The 21,309-nt window shown below is 38.4% G+C and overlaps 2 protein-coding genes across 2 annotated transcripts; one reads left to right on the plus strand and one right to left on the minus strand.

Moving 5' to 3' along the window:
• Positions 1-9,115: 9,115 nt before the first annotated feature.
• On the minus strand, positions 9,116-12,747 carry LOC139188508 (uncharacterized). Its single transcript, XM_070806091.1, has 2 exons — positions 11,520-12,747; positions 9,116-9,426 (listed from the first exon to the last, which is right to left on the minus strand). The coding sequence occupies exons 1-2, from the start codon at positions 12,745-12,747 to the stop codon at positions 9,116-9,118; spliced, it is 1,539 nt and encodes a 512-aa protein (XP_070662192.1).
• Positions 12,748-20,254: 7,507 nt separating this feature from the next.
• LOC103448824 (uncharacterized oxidoreductase At4g09670-like) lies at positions 20,255-20,593 on the plus strand. Its single transcript, XM_008388087.2, has one exon. It carries the CDS (start codon positions 20,255-20,257, stop codon positions 20,591-20,593), a length of 339 nt encoding a protein of 112 aa, XP_008386309.2.
• The last annotated feature ends 716 nt before the right edge of the window (positions 20,594-21,309 follow it).

Here is a 21,309-nt window from a genome sequence, read left to right on the forward strand (position 1 = left end):
GAACACAATGGTGATCTTAAAACCTTCGATCTGTAAGTTTCCTTCAGGGTTTGATGTTGTCCGTACATGAGGGAAAGAGAGAGAGAGTGAGTCTGAGGGTGAGAGAGCATGGGAGATAAATGAGAGGAAAAGGTTGTGTGTGTGAGTGGTCCACGTGGTCACCAACCAAAACCACAAACCAAATTTCCAATTTAATTTTTGTTCCAAAAGTTAGGGAAATAAAAGTTTGGAACAAGACTTACATACATAACACACCACAACGCTCCTAACCGAGGGTAAAATAGTAAATTCACGTCCCGATAATAAAATAATACATATCTTTGGGATGGGCTGTGACATATATAACACGGTGTGAAACCTTAGCAAACATTCCCAGAGAAGAAAGACTTGGTATATATGGGCACGGTTTGGTTGGGCGTCTTTTTATTCTCAGTTGTAGACCCTCAAAATCAGTTAATTATTTTCTCATATTTCCTTGTCTAGTCGTTACAAGTCTTGCAAGTCTTCCCAATATTACTCTACTCAATGCAAACAAGATCGATGAACTAGAAAATGGCTCTCAATTATGAGTACTCTTCCACCATGATGGATAAATATTATGAGAACATTATCCTTCGCCAAGAAAAGTTTGGGTAGCTTCAAATTTTCAAAGCATCTCTAATAATGGGATGTGCAAAATAGTTTGGAATGGGCATTTTATATTTTTTGGTTGGCTAGAAAGATCTTTAATAGATGAGATGTAAAATTAAGAAGATAAAAATAAAATTGTAACTCAAATTGATTTTACATGATGTGGTAAGTATTGAACTAAACATGGTAAATACCAATATTAAACTAAACATGGTAAATACCAAAAATATATATGACAATATTTGAGAATTTCTTATATATTCGTTAATCTCCAAAGTGGAGTAGATATAAGAGTTACAATTGGTATTACATATGTACTTCACCAATGTGGGACAATAAACTACTATTTACACTCTAACTAATATATAACTCGCAACACTCCCCCTCAAGTTGGTGCAAAGATGTCACGCATGCCCAACGCGAGTTGGAAAACACACTATTAGACACAACCTTAGTAAGAGCATCAGCAAGTTGATCTTCAGATCTCACAAACGAAAACATAATAATTTCAACATCCAATTTTTCCTTAATGAAATGTCGATCAATCTCCACATGTTTTGTTTGATCATGTTGCACTGGATTATGAGCAATCTCAATAGCAGTCATGTTATCACAATGAAGTTTCATAGCATCCTTGGGGTTAAACCCAAGATCTCTCAACAATTTTTTCAACCACAACAACTCACATACACCATGCGACATACCACGAAACGCAGCTTCTGCACTTGACCTAGCCACTACTTTTTGTTTCTTGCTTCTCCAAGTAACTAAATTACCACCCACAAACGTAAAGTATCCAGATGTAGATCGTCGATCAGTGATAGAACCTGCCCAATCTGCATTTGTATACCCTTCGACATTCAAATGACCATTCTTGGAGAAAAACAGGCATCTGCCAGGAGCCATCTTCAAGTACCTCAAAATACGGGTTACTGCATCCATATGAGCTTCACTAGGTGAGTGTATAAACTGACTTACCACACTAACTGCATAAGCAATGTCAGGGCGAGTGTGAGACAAATAAATTAATCTCCCCACAAGCCTCTGATACCGTTCCTTATGAGTATGAACTTGATCTGGAAATAAGCCGAGACGATGATTCTGCTCAATCAGAGTGTTAACAGGTTTGCAATCTAACATACCTGTTTCAACTAACAAATCAAGAACATATTTCCGTTGAGACAGAAAAATACCATGCTTGGATCGTGCAACCTCGATTCCAAGAAAATAGTTCAATTCACCCAATTCTTTCATCTCAAGCTCAGTAGCTAGGTACTTTTGAAGACGTTGTATCTCCTTCTGATCATCACCAGTCACTATCATGTCATCAACATAAATAATCAATGCAGTTAGCTTACCATTTTGTCGCTTTAGAAACAAAGTATGATCTGAATGACTCTGGATATACCCAAACTTCTTCATTGAACTTGTAAACCTCCCAAACCACGCTCTAGGAGATTGTTTCAAACCATACAAAGCCTTTTGTAACCTACATACAACAAATTTTCCAGGAGATGTTCCAATACCAGGTGGGAGATCCATATACACTTCCTTTTTAAGATCACCATGAAGGAAAGCATTCTTAACATCAAACTGCAACAGAGGCCAATCCTGGTTTGCTGCTAAGGACAGAAGAACACGCATAATATTAAGTTTGGCAACAGGAGCAAATGTCTCCTGATAGTCCACCCCATAGGTTTGAGTATAACCCTTAGCAACTAATCTAGCTTTATACCGGTCAATATAACCATATGCTTTGTGCTTAATAGTAAATACCCATCTACATCCAACGACTTTTTTTCCGTTTGGTAAAGGAACCAAATCCCAAGTAGAATTCTTTTGCAAAGCTTCCATCTCAACTTGCATGGCATTAACCCACTTAGAGTCAGACAAGGCATCTTGCAATTTTGTTGGAATGGATACACTAGATAGCTGACATATGTAAGATGCATATGGTTTGGATAAACGATGAGTAGACACATAATTGTTGATAGGATAGTTGGCTTTGGCATGCATATCAGGCTCTGATGCGAAAATTAACTTAACACACAAATTAAACCCTCTTGTATCAATTGTAGTAAAGAATGTAAGTAGGGATCGTTCTGGACCGGGGATTAGAAGGGCTTGCTAATAACCTCTAAACTGACTTAAAAACGTAAAATTAAGTTTAAAACACCAAACTAGACTCAAAAGATGCAATACAAACTAAAAAGACTCAAAACTAGTTTTAAAAGACTCAAACAGCTTAAAACAATGAATTCGACTCTAAACTGACTCTAGGGATGGTTTTGGACGAAATTAGGTTCTAACTTGATTCAAGACACTTAAAAACACAAATCAAAACAGATTTTGACTAATAAAACACTTTAAAGTAAGGAGGGATTTGATTTTGACGAATTTGAAAACAAACAAACAGATTGTAAACTAAAATAGATTTTGGACGAATTTGGGTAAACTATGGATGGAAGGCTAGCTAGGAGGTTCTTCTCCACACATGACACACTTGCAAACAAAACGATTTCCAGCTGCTTTTCAATAAACTAAGAATTCTCAATGCCCCAGATTAACTGTGAATTTCACTAATTAACCCTCAAATTTTCCTAATTTCATTGAATTGGATGATTGCATACAACAAATGGATAAGTAAATTGAATTCACAATTTATGAATCGCAACTAACAGTAATCAAATCATATTGCAAGCATGAACATGGTTTCGAATTCCCCATAGCTAAAGGGGGTTTAGTTCCTCATACTTACAAGGCAAAGATAAACAAATTTAGACATGGAAAACAAAAGAAAGAAAACACCTAAACGCTCCAACGATCCAAGTTGGACAACAAGCACGTCCAAGCACTTTCTTTCCCTTCCTTTGCTACAACACAAGGTGTTGGTGAGTGTTTGAAGGTTTGGTTGTATGGAGGAATGGATGTGAAGATGAATGGAAGTGTTTGGATGAAGGTTGTATCGAAATGGGGATGAATTATCAAGCAAAAACTGAACTAAATTTATGTTACACACACTTCCTTTTATAGAGGAAGTGCATGGCAATGGAGGGGAACATGGAGTGGTGTAGCAATTGAGTGCAATGATGCATGAAATCTAAAATGATGGAGGGAACAAGGAATGGTGTAGCAATTGAGTGCAATGATTCAATGTAATGATGCATGAAATCTAAAATGATGGAGGTAACAAGGAATTGTGTAGCAATTGAGTGCAATGATTCAATGTAATGATGCATGAAATCTGAAATGATGGAGGGAACAAGGGTGGTGCATGACAATGAAGTGTAATGAGTGTAATGGTGCATGAATGAGTGCAAGAAATCTGGTGCATGAAGGGGACAAGGGTGATTATGCATGGCATGGGTGGAAAGGTGAGTAAGTGGTGAATCAATGAGTGCAAGGAGGTGAAAGGATATTGTGCACATGGTAGACAAAGGAAAGGAAGTGGAATGATGCAACAAATGAGTCAATGGAGGGAACATGGATGCTGATGCACGGCATAGGAATCCAAAGGGAGTGCGATTGTGGTGCACGGCAATGATGGAAATGTGAATGGTGGAGTGACACCCCTTTGTGGTTGAGCTCTTTGTCCTTCTTACATTAATTCTTCTTTCTCTTTAACACATTCCTAGCCTCTTTAGTCTTCAATTTCGTCCATCCACCTTGCTGCATGCATGTGCTATTCATTCCAAGCCCAAAATTGCTCCAAAATGCATCTTATTGCTTTATAAGACCTATGGACCTACAAACACACGAAAATAGCTTAAAATACATAATTAACTAAAGAAATAACAACATAAATGTATGAGAACAAGCTAACTCAGTCGCATAAATATGCTCCTATCAAATTCGCCCACACTTAGCTTTTGCTAGTCCTCGAGCAAAACAAAACAAAAGAAACAAAACATAAAATCTAAACCTTCCAACATTTACCTCAGGGATTTCCAATGAAACATGACATGTCAAAGATCACCACTCACATAGATTTAAGCAATCCTTTCCCTCGAGCATACTTAATCATAGTCACCATTCACTAGCTCACATTTAATCGATTAAAACAACATTTTGAATGTAGTAACATACCTTAGAGAATTCCCTCAATTCCTTACTAGATATGCACTCAATTTTCACTCAAATTTTCTGACTACGCACCCTACACTAGGTATATGTGAGAAGATTGATGTAAACATGAAAACTAGTACTCACATATGTTATAGCAAAGAAAGCACTTTTCTGGAATTATTAATGCATGTATATATATGATCTCATGAACGGAATGCCACTACTTAGAAGCGAGAACTAGGGATTCCATATGCTCATACCAATTCCAAACTCCACATATTGAAACACATAACACTCAAGATAGAAGTTAAGGGTTGTAACAGGGCTAAGGTATTGATTAACAAAGAAAGGTAAGGGGAAACAAACGTTCTTAAGGCAATAGTGAGCAAAGTAATGATTTTGACACTTAGAATTCACTTTTGTATGTAAACATCTACTTAAACACAAAGGGAAAGTTCATGCAACACTTAGGGTCAAATTCAAACTTTTGGACCCTTTCTTCAACAATCAACACATGTGAGTTCATTCTCACTTATTTTTCAACTCTTTTTCATTCTTTTCATACACTTTTCTTCTTCTTTTTTCTTTCCATGAATTTTTCTTTTCTTTTTCTTATTATTGCCGTGCCTTATGGCACACAAAATATACAATTTGAAACCTTTCCCCCACACTTGTTTTCTGCAATAAAGTTACCCAAAAGGAATTCCTTCTAAGTCATGCTCCACTATACTTCAAGAACAAGGGTATGGAAAGTCCTATTCTAGGCTAGGTAGGGATGAGGTTGTTAACAAAGAAAATAGGCTAAACAAGGCTCAACGGGGTTTAAACCTACAAAACAAATGGGTTCGGCTATTTGGCTTTGGTTCACTAAATAACTTCATCTTGAATATGTGTTATGCAAATCAATATCATGCTTTGAATGGAACGGGCATGAGTTCTAGTATTTAGATCTATAATGATGAAACGCATTCTAAGTAGCAACCAAGCAAAGAATAATGAGATCATGCAACGACTTTAGAAAACAAGAATGCATAGATTAATAACTTTCCAAATAAACGTTTAGGCTCAAGTCTCTCAGGGATGTAGCGTTAATTTGAGTTTCTTTCTTCAAGCATGTTGCAAAACTGATTTTTCTTTTGTGATTGCATGTGAATTCATAAATAATAACCACAACCAAGCATACACCAAAGAGTAAACCAAATTTTCATCCATGTTTATAACTCTCTTTAACAGTCATGTAATTAAAAACCAAATCCTCATCATTGTGTTGGAAGGTACCCTAAGACAAACAAACACACAAAAATAACTCTTTTTGGGTTTTTCAAAACAATTTTTTCAAATTTTTATGAGATTTTCGGATTTTTATGTCAAAACACACTAAAACACTCCAAAACAGCTTAAAAATACTTAAAAACAGCAAGGAACAACACTAGAAGTAAAGGGTGATAAACTCCTACGAATTTCATGCAAAACAACTTGGTTACCCCCCCACACTTAAATCAAACATTGTCCTCAATGTTTCAAGCATAAACTCACCCAAAAACAAGCAAACAAACAAACAATGAATAAACATGACAAGTATAGCAAAGTAAAAACTAGATAGAGTAGAGTTTAAGAACGCAAATCTGGTTTTGGGGATAGATGATCTTGTTGACTTTCCACAGCTTTGATCTCGAACTGGTTTGGAATTTTGAGTAAGGAATAGGAGAGTTCCTTGGTGGTAGTGGGTTGATGGCATTGTACGGCGAGGCTTTGCTCTTTGGCGACTGATGCGTCCATATGTTGTTGAAGCTTCTCGAGCTCTTGGTTTCAACTCATACTCCTTGTGCAGGCAACATTCTTCTCTGCTTGTTTCTTCTGCACGGCAGGTAGGCACGAGGTAGAGATGATGGTCTGTTTTCAATCTTTCCAAGTGCCGACCATTTGCTTTCTTTCTCCTTGTCCCTAGCTGAGGATGAATTAGCACATTGTCTCCAAATGCTTCGAGGTATCAACTTCACTTCCCTTATCTGTTCCCCAGGCAGATGTGGTAGACGAAGAGGAAGCATAAGATGTTAAAAAATGAGTACTCGGGAGCAAGGTTAGGTAAGCAATCAAGAAGGGTTTCCAGGCAGTTGGTTCTAGATAGGAAGATTGATACCAAATGCTGGCTGATCACTCTCTTTCTCCTTGTCCCTAGGTGAAAACAAAGACAAGGAGAAGGACAGGGAGAAAGCATGATATGAGATACTCTTGCTTTCAACCTTCATGATATGAAATATTTTTGCTTTCGATGAGTTGTTTGCAGAGGTATCCCAAGGAATAAGGAACACTGAGTGACTCGAGAGGCTTTGTTGGGAAGGCATTCTCGGAGATGAAGAAAGGTTATGTATGTCTGCCTTGCAATGGGGGGTGAAAGTCGACATTTATAGGAAATAATAACCGGTATTATTCTTTCACTCTTGTCGGCAATCGTTGGATGATTGAACAGTAGACTTCATGTGCTTTCTACTTCACCAGAAATCTTCGACAGATTGCCCATAATTTCCGCAAGGCTGAGTGTGCATGTGACAGTTGCTGACATGTTTGGAAAAGCAGATGGCTCTTCGATTTCTGAGCTTGCCTCTTCGAGTTCTGAGCTCCGTCGAGTGCATAGGTTGCATGTGACGAGTGTGGACAAATCTGGAAAAGAAGATGGCCTGTGGTTTCTGAGCAAGCCCAACTTTTGAGAAAGTTAACGCCTCTTCGATTTTTGAATTGGCCTCTTTGAATTCTGAGCTCGCCTCTTCGATATCTGAAATCCTGTCGAGTGTTGATTTTTATAGAGGCACGCAGTTCATTTCAAAGCACACTTGAATTTGCGCTTGTAGAAACTCCCTTCTTGCACTTCTAAGATCTTGACTTGTCCTATCTCTTCTTTCTTCAACACCTTTGAAAATGTCTGGCCCTTCCGACCGTCGTTTTGACTTGAATCTCAATGAAGAGGCAGCCATGCCTTCTCCTGACAGCATATGGCACCCATCCTTTATATCCCCTGCTGGTCCTCTTACCGTTGGGGATTCGGTGATGAAGAATGATATGACTGCTGTGGTGCTGGCCCGAAACCTTGTCACTCCCAAAGATAACAGACTGCTTTCTAAATGGTCTGATTTGGCTGTTAAGGATTCTCTGGCTCTCAGTGTGCAGTGTGCAGCTTATGTGTCTAATATGGCCCAACGCCTATTTGCTCGAACCTGTCAAGTTGAATCATTGGCAGCTGAAGTGATGAGTCTCAAACAGGAGGTTAGAGGGCTCAAGCAAGATAATAAATAGTTGCATAGGCTTGCATATAACTATGCTACAAACATGAAGAGGAAGATTGACCAGATGCAGGAATCTGATGGTCAGATTTTACTTGATCATCAAAGGTTTGTGGATTTGTTCCAACAGCATTTGCCTTCATCTTCTCGGGCTGTACCGCGTAGTGAAGCTCCAATTGATCAACCTCCGATACCTCCTCCTTCTGTGGCTTCGCCGACTGCTGAGGCTCCGCCGACTATTGAGACTCCACCGACTACTGAGACTTCTCCCAAATAGCCTTTGTGAAGGCTCCCTCTTGTATTTCTTTTCCACGAATTTTAATTTGAAAATACCTTGCATATCTGTCAATGTCTCAAAAATAAATCCAAACCAAAAAATAATTAAATAAGCAACAAACAAATAAATTAAAAAAATGACAATCAGGCAAAATAAAAATGCAGAAAATGGAAGGTTTTTAGAAACTCAAAACTGCTTGTGGAGCGATTCAAAAATCTTCCTTATTTGAATACATGGGTTGCCTCCCAAGAAGCGTTTGCTTTAACGTCTTCCAGCCAGAAGATACATCCGTTTAAGCTTGAACAAGGCCCACGGCATGGAGGGGTATGTCCTCCACGACATGCTCCTCAAATGCCTCATAATAGGGCTTTAAACGATGCCCATTTACCTTGAATTCTTGTTGCGTCTTCACACTTTGAATTTGGACTGCACCATGAGGAAAAACATTAGTAACCACAAAAGGACCAATCCATTTGGAACGCAACTTACCAGGAAATAAGCGAAGGCGGGAATTAAAGAGTAACACTTTCTGCCTAATGGAAAATGATTTGCCTCGAATCATCTTGTCATGGAAAGCCTTCGTCTTCTCCTTGTAAATTCGGGCGTTTTCATAAGCCTCATGCCTAATCTCTTCAAGTTCATTTAATTGGAGCTTTCAATGAATTCCAGCGGCGTCAAGGTCCATGTTGAATTTTTTGACGGCCCAATGCGCCTTATGCTCCAATTCTACGGGAAGATGGCATGGTTTGCCATAGATGAGCCGAAATGGGGACATGCCAAAGGGTGTTTTATATGCCGTGCGATATGCCCACAATGCATCCTCCAAATGCAAGCTCCAATCCTTCCTTGTTGGCCCAATGGTCTTCTATAGAATCTGCTTGATCTCCCTATTAGACACCTCGGCTTGCCCATTGGTTTGAGGATGGTAAGGTGTAGAAACCTTATGGTTGACATTGTACTTCCTCAACAATGCCGCAATGGTTCGATTGCAAAAGTAAGACCCTCCATCACTGATGATTACTCGTGGCATTCCAAACCTTGCAAATAGGTTAGTTCTAATGAAATCTGGGACCACTCGAAAATCATTAGTTCGGGTGACTTTTGCTTCCACCCATTTCGATACATAATCCACAACAAGTAAGATATAAAGGAAATCATGTGAGGAAGGGAAAGGACCTATAAAATCAATACCCCAAACGTAAAAAATTTCAACATTGAGGATGGAAACCTGCGGCATTTGATCCCTTGCACTTATATTTCCTGTTCTTTGGCATTTATCACATGTTAAGCAAAAAATTCTAGCATCCTTAAAGATACTAGGCCAATAGAACCCACATTGTAATACCTTAAGTGTTGTTCTTTGTGTGCCAAAGTGACCACCACATGCATATGTATGACAAAAGCTTAAAATGGAATGAAACTCAGAATCATGCACACATCGACGAATAATCTGATCCGGGCAATATTTCCACAAATATGGATCATCCCACACATAAAACCGTGCGTCATTTCTGAGCTTATCACATTGGTGTCTAGTGAGAGTGCTTGGAATTTGTTTAGACACCAAAAAGTTTACCAAATCAGCATACCAAGGTTCACTCACCTTAATGGACATCAATTGTTCATCAGGAAACGTTTCAGCAATGGGTAGGGACTCCTCATTATGCATCATACGGCTTAGGTGGTCAGCCACCATGTTTTCACTTCCCTTTTTGTCTCGAATCTCAATATCGAACTCTTGAAGAAGCAATATCCATCGAATTAGCCTTGGCTTGGCTTCCTTCTTGGAAAGCAAATACTTTAGAGCTGCATGATCAGTGAAAACAATTACTTTAGTACCAATTAAATATGATCGAAATTTATCTAAAGCAAAGACAGCGGCAAGAAGTTCTTTTTCCGTTGTGGAATAGTTTAATTGGGCATCATTCAACGTCCGTGAAGCATAGTAGATGACATGCGGCCTCTTATCCTTCCTTTGTCCTAAAACAGCCCCTAAAGCATAATCGGATGCGTCACACATGAGCTCAAAAGGAAGGCTCCAATCTGGTGAAACAATAATGGGAGCCGTGGTCAGCAACTCCTTGAGTTGTTTGAAGGATGCCGTGCACTCCTTATTGAAGTCAAACGCCACATCTTTTTTAAGGAGACGGCAAAGAGGTTGGGAAACCTTTGAGAAATCTTTGATAAATCTTCGATAGAAACCTGCATGTCCAAGAAAAGAACGAACCTCTCTAACCGAAGTAGGAGAGGGTAAGTGACGTACAAGATCGATCTTTGATTTATCAACCTCCATTCCTTTTTCAAAGATGATTTGTCCTAAAACTATGCCTTATTTAACCATGAAATGACATTTTTCCCAATTGAGAACAAGGTTAGTTTCAACACATCGTTTTAAGATCAAACTGAGATTATGCAAACAACCATCAAATGAATCACCAAAAATGCTGAAATCATCCATAAAAACTTCAATAATTTTCTCAACATAATCAGAAAATATGCTCATCATGCATCTTTGAAATGTGGCAGGTGCATTACATAAACCAAATGGCATGCGACGATAAGCAAATGTACCAAAGGGGCATGTGAAAGTGGTTTTTTCTTGGTCCTCGGGTGTTATGACAATTTGATTATAACCAGAATAACCATCAAGAAAACAATAGAAAGCATAACCCGCTAACCTCTCAAGCATTTGATCAATGAATGGCAAAGGGAAGTGGTCCTTCCTAGTGGTGGCGTTGAGCTTCCTATAATCGATACACACCTTCCAACTTGTTTGGATTCGAGTAGGCACAAGCTCATTTTCAGCATTTGTCACCACAGTTACTTCGGATTTCTTTGGAACATATTGAACGGGCGAAACCCAACGACTATCGGAAATAGGATAGATCACTCCACAATCTAAAAGCTTGATTATTTCCTTCTTCACAACTTCCATCATCAGAGGGTTGAGTCGGCGTTGAGCCTCTCGAGATGTTTTAGACCCCTCCTCCAAAAGTATACGATGCATGCAAGTGGTGGGACTGATTCCTTTTATGTCGGCCAATGTCCACCCAATTGCTGTTTTGTACTCCCTTAGCACCCTTACCAACTGTCCTCCTCTTGTGCCGTGAGTGTACTTGAGATGATGACGGGCAATGTCTCATCATCGCCCAAGAAAACGTACTTTAAATGGCTTGGCAATGGCTTAAGTTCAAGTGTAGGTGGCTGCACAACTGAGGGAAGTAACTTATTAGCCGAAACTGAAATGGAAATTGGGTCCAAAAACTTACCAGATTGTAGTGGCAATGATTCGAGGGCAGCCACCATCTCAATCACATCTTCATTAGGGGGCATGGCAAGGGAAAAATCATTCATGCCGTGGGGATGCATGGTTACTGCGTCAATGTTTTGCATGTCCATTCCTCGTGCAATGACCAATTCAAGTGCATCGTTATTCAATTTGTCAAGATGGTCCTGCACCAAAGGGTCTATTACATCAATAGAAAAACATGAATGACTCTCACTAGGATACTTCATAGAATCAGAAAGATTGAAATTGATAACTTCCCCATCAAATTCCATCGTCAAAGTTCCATTAAACACATCAATCTTAGTACGGGCAGTTTTCATGAATGGCCGTCCAAGGAGGATGGGCAATGTAGGGGAATGGTTCGACTCGTCCATTTCAAGCATGTAGAAATCTGCCGGAAAGATTAAGTGATTGACCTGCACTAAAACATCTTCCAAAACTCCCTTTGGATAGACATTAGATCGATGGGCTAATTGTATAATCACACCATCATTTTTCAATTCGCTTAAGTGCATAGATGCATAGATTGAATAAGGCATGACATTTATAGATGCACCTAAGTATAACATAGCCGATTCAAAACGAGTATTACCGATTACACAAGGAATGGTAAAACTACCCGGATCCTTGCATTTAATGGGCAGTTTACGTTGTAAAACAACTGAGACATTTTCACTTACCTTGACAACCTTCTTGCTTGAAATTCTCTTCCTAGTTGTGCAAAGTTCTTTTAAAAACTTGGCATACCTTGGAACTTGCTTAATTGCATCTAACAGTGGTATATTGACTTGAACTTTTCTAAACGTTTCCAAAATATCCTTTTCAGCCTCCTCATTCTTTGGTTGCATAAACCTACGAGGAAAGGGTACATTTGGAGGAACAACGTTAGAATTAATCAAAATTGGAACTTCCTTACCTTTGTTGGCAGAATTCGATGATTTAGGAGCTTTTGGGGCCTGCGGCAAAGGTGTTTCCACCCTTTCCGTCGGGGTGCTTTGCTCCTCCTCTTCAATTATCAACTCTTCAACCTCATTGGAACGTGAATTGGACGGTTGGGGATTAAATCCAACTTGTTTTCCACTTTGTAAACTCATGGCTTTTGCAGATTCGAATCCTCCTTTCGGGTTGACGACGGTTGAACTAGGTAACTTACCTTGCTCTCTGAATTGTCCTACAAACTCCGCAATTTGCCCAATTTGCTTATCCATTTGGTCCACCCTTTTGTCTTGGTTTTGCATTGCTTTGGCTTGATTTTCTTGCCCCTGAGACAAATTGGTGAGTAACTTAAGAAGTGTCTCATTATCTAAAGATGTACCTGAGGTATTTTGGGCAGGTTGTTGTGGGGCTTGTGTTGGTGCGTATTGCTTGGTATAGAAGCCCGGAGGTTGTTGCCTAAAGCCTCCTTGTTATTGGGGTTGTTGGGGCTCCCGCCACTTGAAATTTGGATGGTTTCTCCAACCTGAATTGTACGTATTAGAATATGGATCGTTCATTGGCTGGTTTTGGCCGTGAAATTCAATTGCATTGGCGCTTTCCCATCCATCATTTTCAATCAATTGAGCGCACTTTTCAGAGGCATGTCCTTGGATAGAACACACATCACATACACTTGGTTCTTTCATCCTCATTCCTTCGGCCATCTGAGACACAATGGAAGTAAGTTTAGCTAATTCGATTGAATGTTGGATGTGGAACTTACCTTATTCACTTGCTGCCGTGGGGTGTCCCTTTGACCAACGCCTTCATATTGTTGAGCATTCAATGCTCGGTTAGCAATCAAGGTCTTGGCAGCCATGGGTGTTTTGTCCACCAAAGCTCCTCCCGCTGAGGCGTCTAGCATTTGGCGTTCAATTGGTAGAAGCCCTTCGTAGAAATATTGAAGAATAAGCTCCTCCTTCATCTGGTGCTGTGGACATGAAGCAACAAGGGTTTTAAAACGCTCATAGTAAGTGGGAAATGATTTACCTTGGTTTTGCTGAATGCCACTAATCCTTTTGCGTAGTAAAATGACTCGAGAAGTTGGGAAAAACTTCTCCAAAAATGCCCGTTTCATACTCTCCCATGATGTGACAGTTCCGGGGGCTAGCTCATATAACCAATCTTTAGCCTTTTCCAAGAGAGAAAAGGGAAAAGCCTTTATTTTTAGAATGCTCCCATCAACATTCACAGGGGTCATGCTTGAACAAACAACCTCGAACTCCTTCAAATGTTTATTAGGATCTTCCATGGACATCCCGTGGAACTTAGGAATGTGGTGTAACAAACTTGATTTCAATTCGAACTCGTCCGTCTTCCCTAGGGCAGCCATGGGGTATTGGATGCATAGGGGGCGACATTGTCCAATCCCGAAGCGGAAAGCTCCTTGATTGTTCGATTGTCTGCTGCCATGTTGGGATTTTCCTCTTTTTCTTCAAGTGGATGTTCTTCAAACTCAGGTTCAGGAATAGGTGGGTTACGATCTTGCTGATTCCTATTCCTTCTCAAAGTCCAAGATATGCTCACGAATCGGATGAGAACTTCGAGTCATAAACTAGTACCTTAAACAAGAAAGCAAACAAGGTCAGTAACTAACATAAAAAAAAAACACACAAAAATAAACAACAAAAAAAAGAAATAAAAAGGGATTAGCAATGTTACTAATCCCCGGCAACGGAGCCAAAAATTTGATGCGAAAATTAACTTAACACACAAATTAAACCCTCTTGTATCAATTGTAGTAAAGAATGTAAGTAAGGATCGTTCTGGACCGGGGATTAGGAGGGCTTGCTAATAATCTCGAAACTGACTTAAAAACGTAAAATTAAGTTTAAAACACCAAACTAGACTCAAAAGATGCAATACAAACTAAAAAGACTCAAAACTAGTTTTAAAAGACTCAAACGCTTAAAACAATGAATTCGACTCTAAACTGACTCTAGGGATGGTTTTGGACGAAATTAGGTTCTAACTTGATTCAAGACACTTAAAAAAACAAATCAAAACATATTTTGACTAATAAAACACTTTAAAGTAATGGGGGATTTGATTTTGACGAATTTGAAAACAAACAAATAGATTGTAAACTAAAACAGATTTTGGACGAATTTGGGTAAACTATGGATGGAAGGCTAGCTAGAAGGTTCTTCTCCACACATGACACACTTGCAAACAAAACGATTTCCAGTTGCTTTTCAATAAACTACGAATTCTCAATGCCCCAGATTAACTGTGAATTGCACTAATTAACCCTCAAATTTTCCTAATTTCATTGAATTGGATGATTGCATACAACAACCCAAAGCATTCCCCACAAGTTCCCTATATGAATTGCATAATAGAGATACAAGCAAGAATCATTAAGTTCTATGAAAATCATAAGCATTGACGAAACACTTGTAACTATGAATTGCATGAAACTTATGCCAAGAATTTACTTAACACGGTTGTGACGAGCAACATTTACTACTTGTGAATATAAGTTCATAACAATTAGGTGAAACTCCCTTATATCCTCGCATCAGATTTATGCATGAAAATTAAGCGTGCACTCTCAACCAACATACACAAATAAGTTTTAATTCAAATGGATAAGTAAATTGAATTCACAATTTATGAATCGCAACTGACAGTAATCAAATCATATTTCAAGCATGAACATGGTTTCGAATTCCCCCTAGCTAAAGGGGGTTTAGTTCCTCATACTTACAAGGCAAAGATAAACAAATTTAGACATGGAAAACAAAAGAAAGAAAACACCTAAACGCTCCAACAATCCAAGTTGGACAACAAGTACGTCCAAGCACTTTCCTTCCCTTCCTTTGCTACGGCACAAGGTGTTGGTGAGTGTTTGAAGGTTTGGTTGTATGGAGGAATGGATGTGAAGATGAATGGAAGTGTTTGGATGAAGGTTGTATCGAAATGGGGATGAATTATCAAGCAAAAACTGAACTAAATTTATGTTACACACACTTCCTTTTATAGAGGAAGTGCATGACAATGGAGGGGAACATGGAGTGGTGTAGCAATTGAGTGCAATGATGCATGAAATCTGAAATGATGGAGGGAACAAGGAATGGTGTAGCAATTGAGTGCAATGATTCAATGTAATGATGCATGAAATCTGAAATGATGGAGGGAACAAGGGTGGTGCACGGCAATGAAGTGTAATGAGTGTAATGGTGCATGAAATGAGTGCAATAAATCTGGTGCATGAAGGGGACAAGGGTGATTATGCATGACATGGGTGGAAAGGTGAGTAAGTGGTGAATCAATGAGTGCAAGGAGGTGAAAGGATATTGTGCACCTGGTAGACAAAGGAAAGGAAGTGGAATGATGCAACAAATGAGTCAATGGAGGGAACATGGATGATGATGCACGGCATAGGAATCCAAAGGGAGTGCAATGGTGGTGCACGACAATGATGGAAAGGTGAATGGTGGAGTGACATCCCTTTGTGACTGAGCTCTTTGTCCTTCTTACATTAATTCTTCTTTCTCTTTAACACATTCCTAGCCTCTTTAGTCTTCAATTTCGTCCATCCACCTTGCTCTATGCATGTGCTATTCATTCCAAGTCCAAAACTGCTCCAAAAACCAAAATGCATCTTATTGCTTTATAAGATCTATGGACATACAAACACACGAAAATAGCTTAAAATACATAATTAACTAAAGAAATAACAACATAAATGCATGAGAACAAGCTAACTCAGTCGCATAAATATGCTCCTATCAGGCTCATATTGTACTTTAGGTTTTCCATGATTAGCTCGTGGAGGCAACTAATAAGTAGAAGAATCGTCAGAATTTACCTCATTTATGCCACCATCTTGTACCAAACTGTTAGAAGAATCATCACTGGATGAACCATCATTAGGCAACTCGTTAGACATATCAGCAGCATGCAACCGATCATTAGAAGGCAATTCGTTAGACATACTAACAGGCAACTCACTGGGCACATCTGATCTATCGTCAATAGAAATAGTTCCAGGAATAAAAGGTGACCGATCACTATCTGTAGTCGACTGATCAGTATCACACAACATAATAGGTTATTTTCCCAACTCTGCCTGTAACATATCATCCATACAATCTCTTTGAATCTGTACTTTACTCCCCGTCTCCCCCTGAAGTGGAAAGTCGGAAGAGGGCTTCGCAAAATACGAAACTTCCTCATGGAAGGTGACATCCATGGTAATATAAGTTTTTTGAGTCGGAGGATGATAACACTTATAGCCTTTCTGATTGTTAGCATACCCAATAAAGACACACCGGAGAGCACATGCATCAAGTTTACTCTGCTGATGAGAGTAGACATGCACATACGTAATACACCCACACACTTTCGGAGGAAGCTTTGATACAGAAACAAGAGAAACATGTTGTTGTAGCACATCGAACGGTGTCTGAAAATCAAGAACCCTACTTGGAATACAATTGATCAAATACACAGCAGCCAAAACAGCATGACCCCACAAATGATTAGGAACACATTTATCCAACATCAAGGAGCGAGCAACTTCCATTATTTAACGATTATTCCGTTCGGACACACTATTTTGTTGGGGTGTAAACGGAGTAGTCGTCTGGTGAATAATACCATGATCACGAAAAAAACATGCCAAAGTGTGATTCACATATTCTCCCCCGTTATCAGACCTGAAGACCTTAACTTTGGTCTGAAACTGAGTAAACACCATTGTACAAAATTCTTGCAGAAGTAACGGAACATCACTCTTATTCTTCATCAAGAACACCCAAGTTAACCGAGTACAATCATTAATAAAAGTAACAAACCAACGGAATCCATTAGAAGTAACTTTCGTTGGACCCCACACATCAGAATGTATCAAATCAAATGGCAAAGTAGCTTTAGAATCACTTATAGGAAATGAAGCACGATGACTTTTAGCCATGACACATGTTTCACACTTGAACTTTGAATCACTATAAGTGCGAAACAAAGAAGGAAATAGATGTTTCATATAACTGAATGATGGATGTCCCAATCGTCGATGCCACAACCAAATTTGATGTCTATCATCCACTTTAGCACTTAAAACTTGATGATTATTTGAACCAGAAACAACCGTATCCTTCATAGTCAAGATGTACAAACCCCCTATTCTTTTACCATGACCAATTATCTTCTGAGTTTGAATATCTTGAAAATAACAATACGTAGGGTAGAAGTGAGCAGAACAATATAAGGTATCAAGAAGTTTTCCTACTGACAAAAGATTGCACTTAAGATCAGGAACAAGTAAAGCACAGACCAATGATAAGGTTGGAGTCAGAGAGATAGTGCCTTCACCCTTCACAGGGGAATGTGCTCCATTTGCACTAGTAATATACGGATCACGAACATAGTCACATAATTCATCAAAAACTCTAGGGTTACTAGTCACATGCTCAGTGGCCCCAGTATCTATTATTTATTTATTTATTCCACCAAGATACATAACAACACTATGATTATATTGAGTCATTGAACAAAAATCACGAACAATAAAGGCACAAAAAATACGCAGCGGAATGAAAACAATTTACCAGATTGTAGCAAAGCACTGTTCACGTATTGTAGCAGAGAGACTATTCACGGCACTGTAGCAATCATTGTTTACGGCACTGTAAATGACCACTGTTCACGCACTGTACTGTAGCGCGCCACTATTCAATTTTTTTTTTTTACGAAGGAAATCACGAAAAATGTGGGCACAAAATTAAAGCACACAGGTCACCAAGATCGAACTGCTCTGATGCCATATTGAACTAAACATGGTAAATACCAATATTAAACTAAACATGGTAAATACCAAAAATATATATGACAATATTTGGGAATTTCTTATATATTCATTAATCTCCAAAGTGGAGTATATAAAGGAGTTACAATTGGTATTACATATGTACTTCACCAATGTGGGACAATAAACTACTATTTACACTAACTAATATATAACTCGCAACAGTAAGTAATGTGTACAATTATTAAATATAGTAAAATCCAAAATAATTATATATATATTGACAGTTGAAAGTTGACACATATTAGGATTGACACCAAAATTAATCTTGCAAATCCAAAGCTATGATTTTGGAATGGGACCCCAATTCATCTTGGATTTTGGATTGGGCCTCCATTGATAAGACCCACGGCCTCGGTTCTTGTTTTCACAAAGTGTATTATTCCTGCACTTGGACTGTTCAGGTTAGATAAGTTGGAACAATGTAAAACTCTCTTCATTGACGAAATATAGAAAAGGTTTGATATACGTTTGACATTCTTAATGATTCTCATTGAATTTCAAGAGGGTCCAAAAAGAATTAGTAATTACCTTCTCATTTGGATCTTCTCGACTCTTATTTTTATCCTACAATGTTGCTTGATAATTATAACCGCCTACTTTTTAGATCATATTTTAAAGATCATATATATTTGCAAAAATTTAATTATGTTTAAAATCGTTTAGTCATCTATTGGTTATTCAATGAATAAACGAACTATGTTTCTCACTTCAAAACTGAGATTTTAACAACGTTAGTCTAACAATTAAATTAAATGATTTTCTGATTCGGTTGATTTTTTACAAAATTAATTTTTGATATGTGATCGAGAAAGTAGACCATTTTGATTATCAAGTAATATTACAGAAAGTGGACCATCTACTCTCGCAGCCTTCTTATCCATGAGCCACTTTACCAGCTTTTTCCACGAATCAGAATACAGCGCATATTACTTTTAATCTACAAACATCCTAACTTCAGATGTTTGTTCAGCCTTTTATGCCGTCCATAGCCTATACTTCAAAGAAAGCTGATGGGATTAGAATTCTTCGGAACCAGAAAAAAAAAAGGAAAGCTTAGCTTCATTGTGAAAAGTAAGGCTGGGACTAGTCGTATTTTTGTTGTAAAAGAGGGAAATGTTGGATTTGGATCCTCTCTCCTGAGTTAACGGAGAGGATCCTCTTGATCAAGTATTGTCGGCCGTTGGATGAAAATCCAACAGTTATGATTATTTAAACTTTAAATGGACTTTTATGTTTGTAACTGTTGGATAAAAATTCAACGGCCCACAATACTTGGTCAAGAGGATCCTCTCCATTAGCTCATGAGAGGATCCAAATCCGGAAATGTTTATTCGGCTAGCCCATGCACATAACTGCGATGACACTGGATTCGGATTGTTAGGGGTATAGGCTTTACTAATCCAAATCCAGTGATTTAAAGACTGTGCATACTATGTGTTATCCACACATTCCATTTTATTTCTTACACACCTCTTGATAATTTATGTTCGTTGATTTTCGTCAATTCATCTGATCCGATGGCCAAAAATTAAAAAGGTGTGTGAGAAATAAAATGGGGTGTGTGGATATCACATCCCTTGACGATTTTCATATAAAATAATTGTAATTAATGTCGTTTGCGTGTGCAGTTTTGTGCATTGTGTATCCCAATTACATTAATCCAGAAACTATAGTACTATATTAATGCTGATGACGAAACTTGTTTGTTTTACTTTGTACACTTGGATTGGTGCTTTGGTTGTTACTATAATGTTGAGCATTCTACAAATATAGTCTGCACATGCAGCATGTATATTCATTCAAATTGCAGTGGCAGAGATCAGATAATATGTGCGATAAGGTGACTATATTTTATCTTGTGGGGCTTCTTTGCATTGGATGGGAAAGTGGCAACCTTCCACTGCTCTTTCTTATCAAGTTTGACGATGGATATAACTGCTGTCGGTACAAAGGGAACTCTGCATGTTGATGGTTTTGTTATCCCTCGTGAAGGGAAAGAAGCCGCTTTTTCTGCAGCTTCAGAAAGTGGATTTAATGAATTTGTCACCTGTTGGGTTCCACCACCAAGTCGTCACATTGTGACCACAGATCTTCCGCATGAGGTCCTCATGGTAAGAGAGTTTGCTCGTTTGGTAGGGGCTATTAAAAATGGTGCAAAACCTGAGAAGAAGTGGCCAACCCTTAGTAGGAAGACACAGATCGTACTCGATGCTGTCAAGGCATCAATTGCCAAGGGTTTTGAATCCATTGTTATCGCATATTAACCGAGACTCATCTGGTATGTGTTTTTCATCTTATCTTTTACCTGGGGCGTTCTTGTAGCGAGTAATAAGATCCTTATTGGCTCAGAGCCTCATCAACTCATCGTATTGGAACATTAATGTTGAAATGTATGGTAAATGAATTAAATGTAAAATAAAATGGCCGTGGCGCAGAGTGTGAGTGAAGGTCAAACAGAAACACAGCATGCATGATAACCTTTACATATCTACTTAGCAAAGTCCGGTACCTGGATTGTTTGCCCTCCCCATTCCATACCCTTCCCATCCCCTCCTATTTCTGTAGTCACAGTTAAAATATGTCAACATTTTATATTGATTTTTTTATAAAAATAATAAGACAAAAAATAATGAGAATATAAAATGTTGATGTGGTTTAACCATGATCACAGAAATAAGAGGGGATAGGAAGGGTAAGGGAAGAAATTCTATCTATTTTTTGTCTCCTTAAACCCTTTAATTTTAGATGGAAGTTCATTAGTCAAAATGATCATTACTCCACATTATAACAACTACATGGATCAACACTCGGAGATTTTAAAACTCAGCTTCTTATCTAACTCTCTTTGCATATATTTGTTTTAAATTAAGAAAGTGTTTTTTGTTGTAAACATTTCTAGTTTAAGTATGATTGTGTAAATCCTAGATAAGATTTTATTCTAGTTATCATTTCCTATTACAACTTGTATTACTTGGAGGAG

The sequence above is a fragment of the Malus domestica genome, chromosome 10, assembly GCF_042453785.1.
Source record: "Malus domestica chromosome 10, GDT2T_hap1".
Lineage (NCBI taxonomy): Eukaryota > Viridiplantae > Streptophyta > Magnoliopsida > Rosales > Rosaceae > Malus > Malus domestica.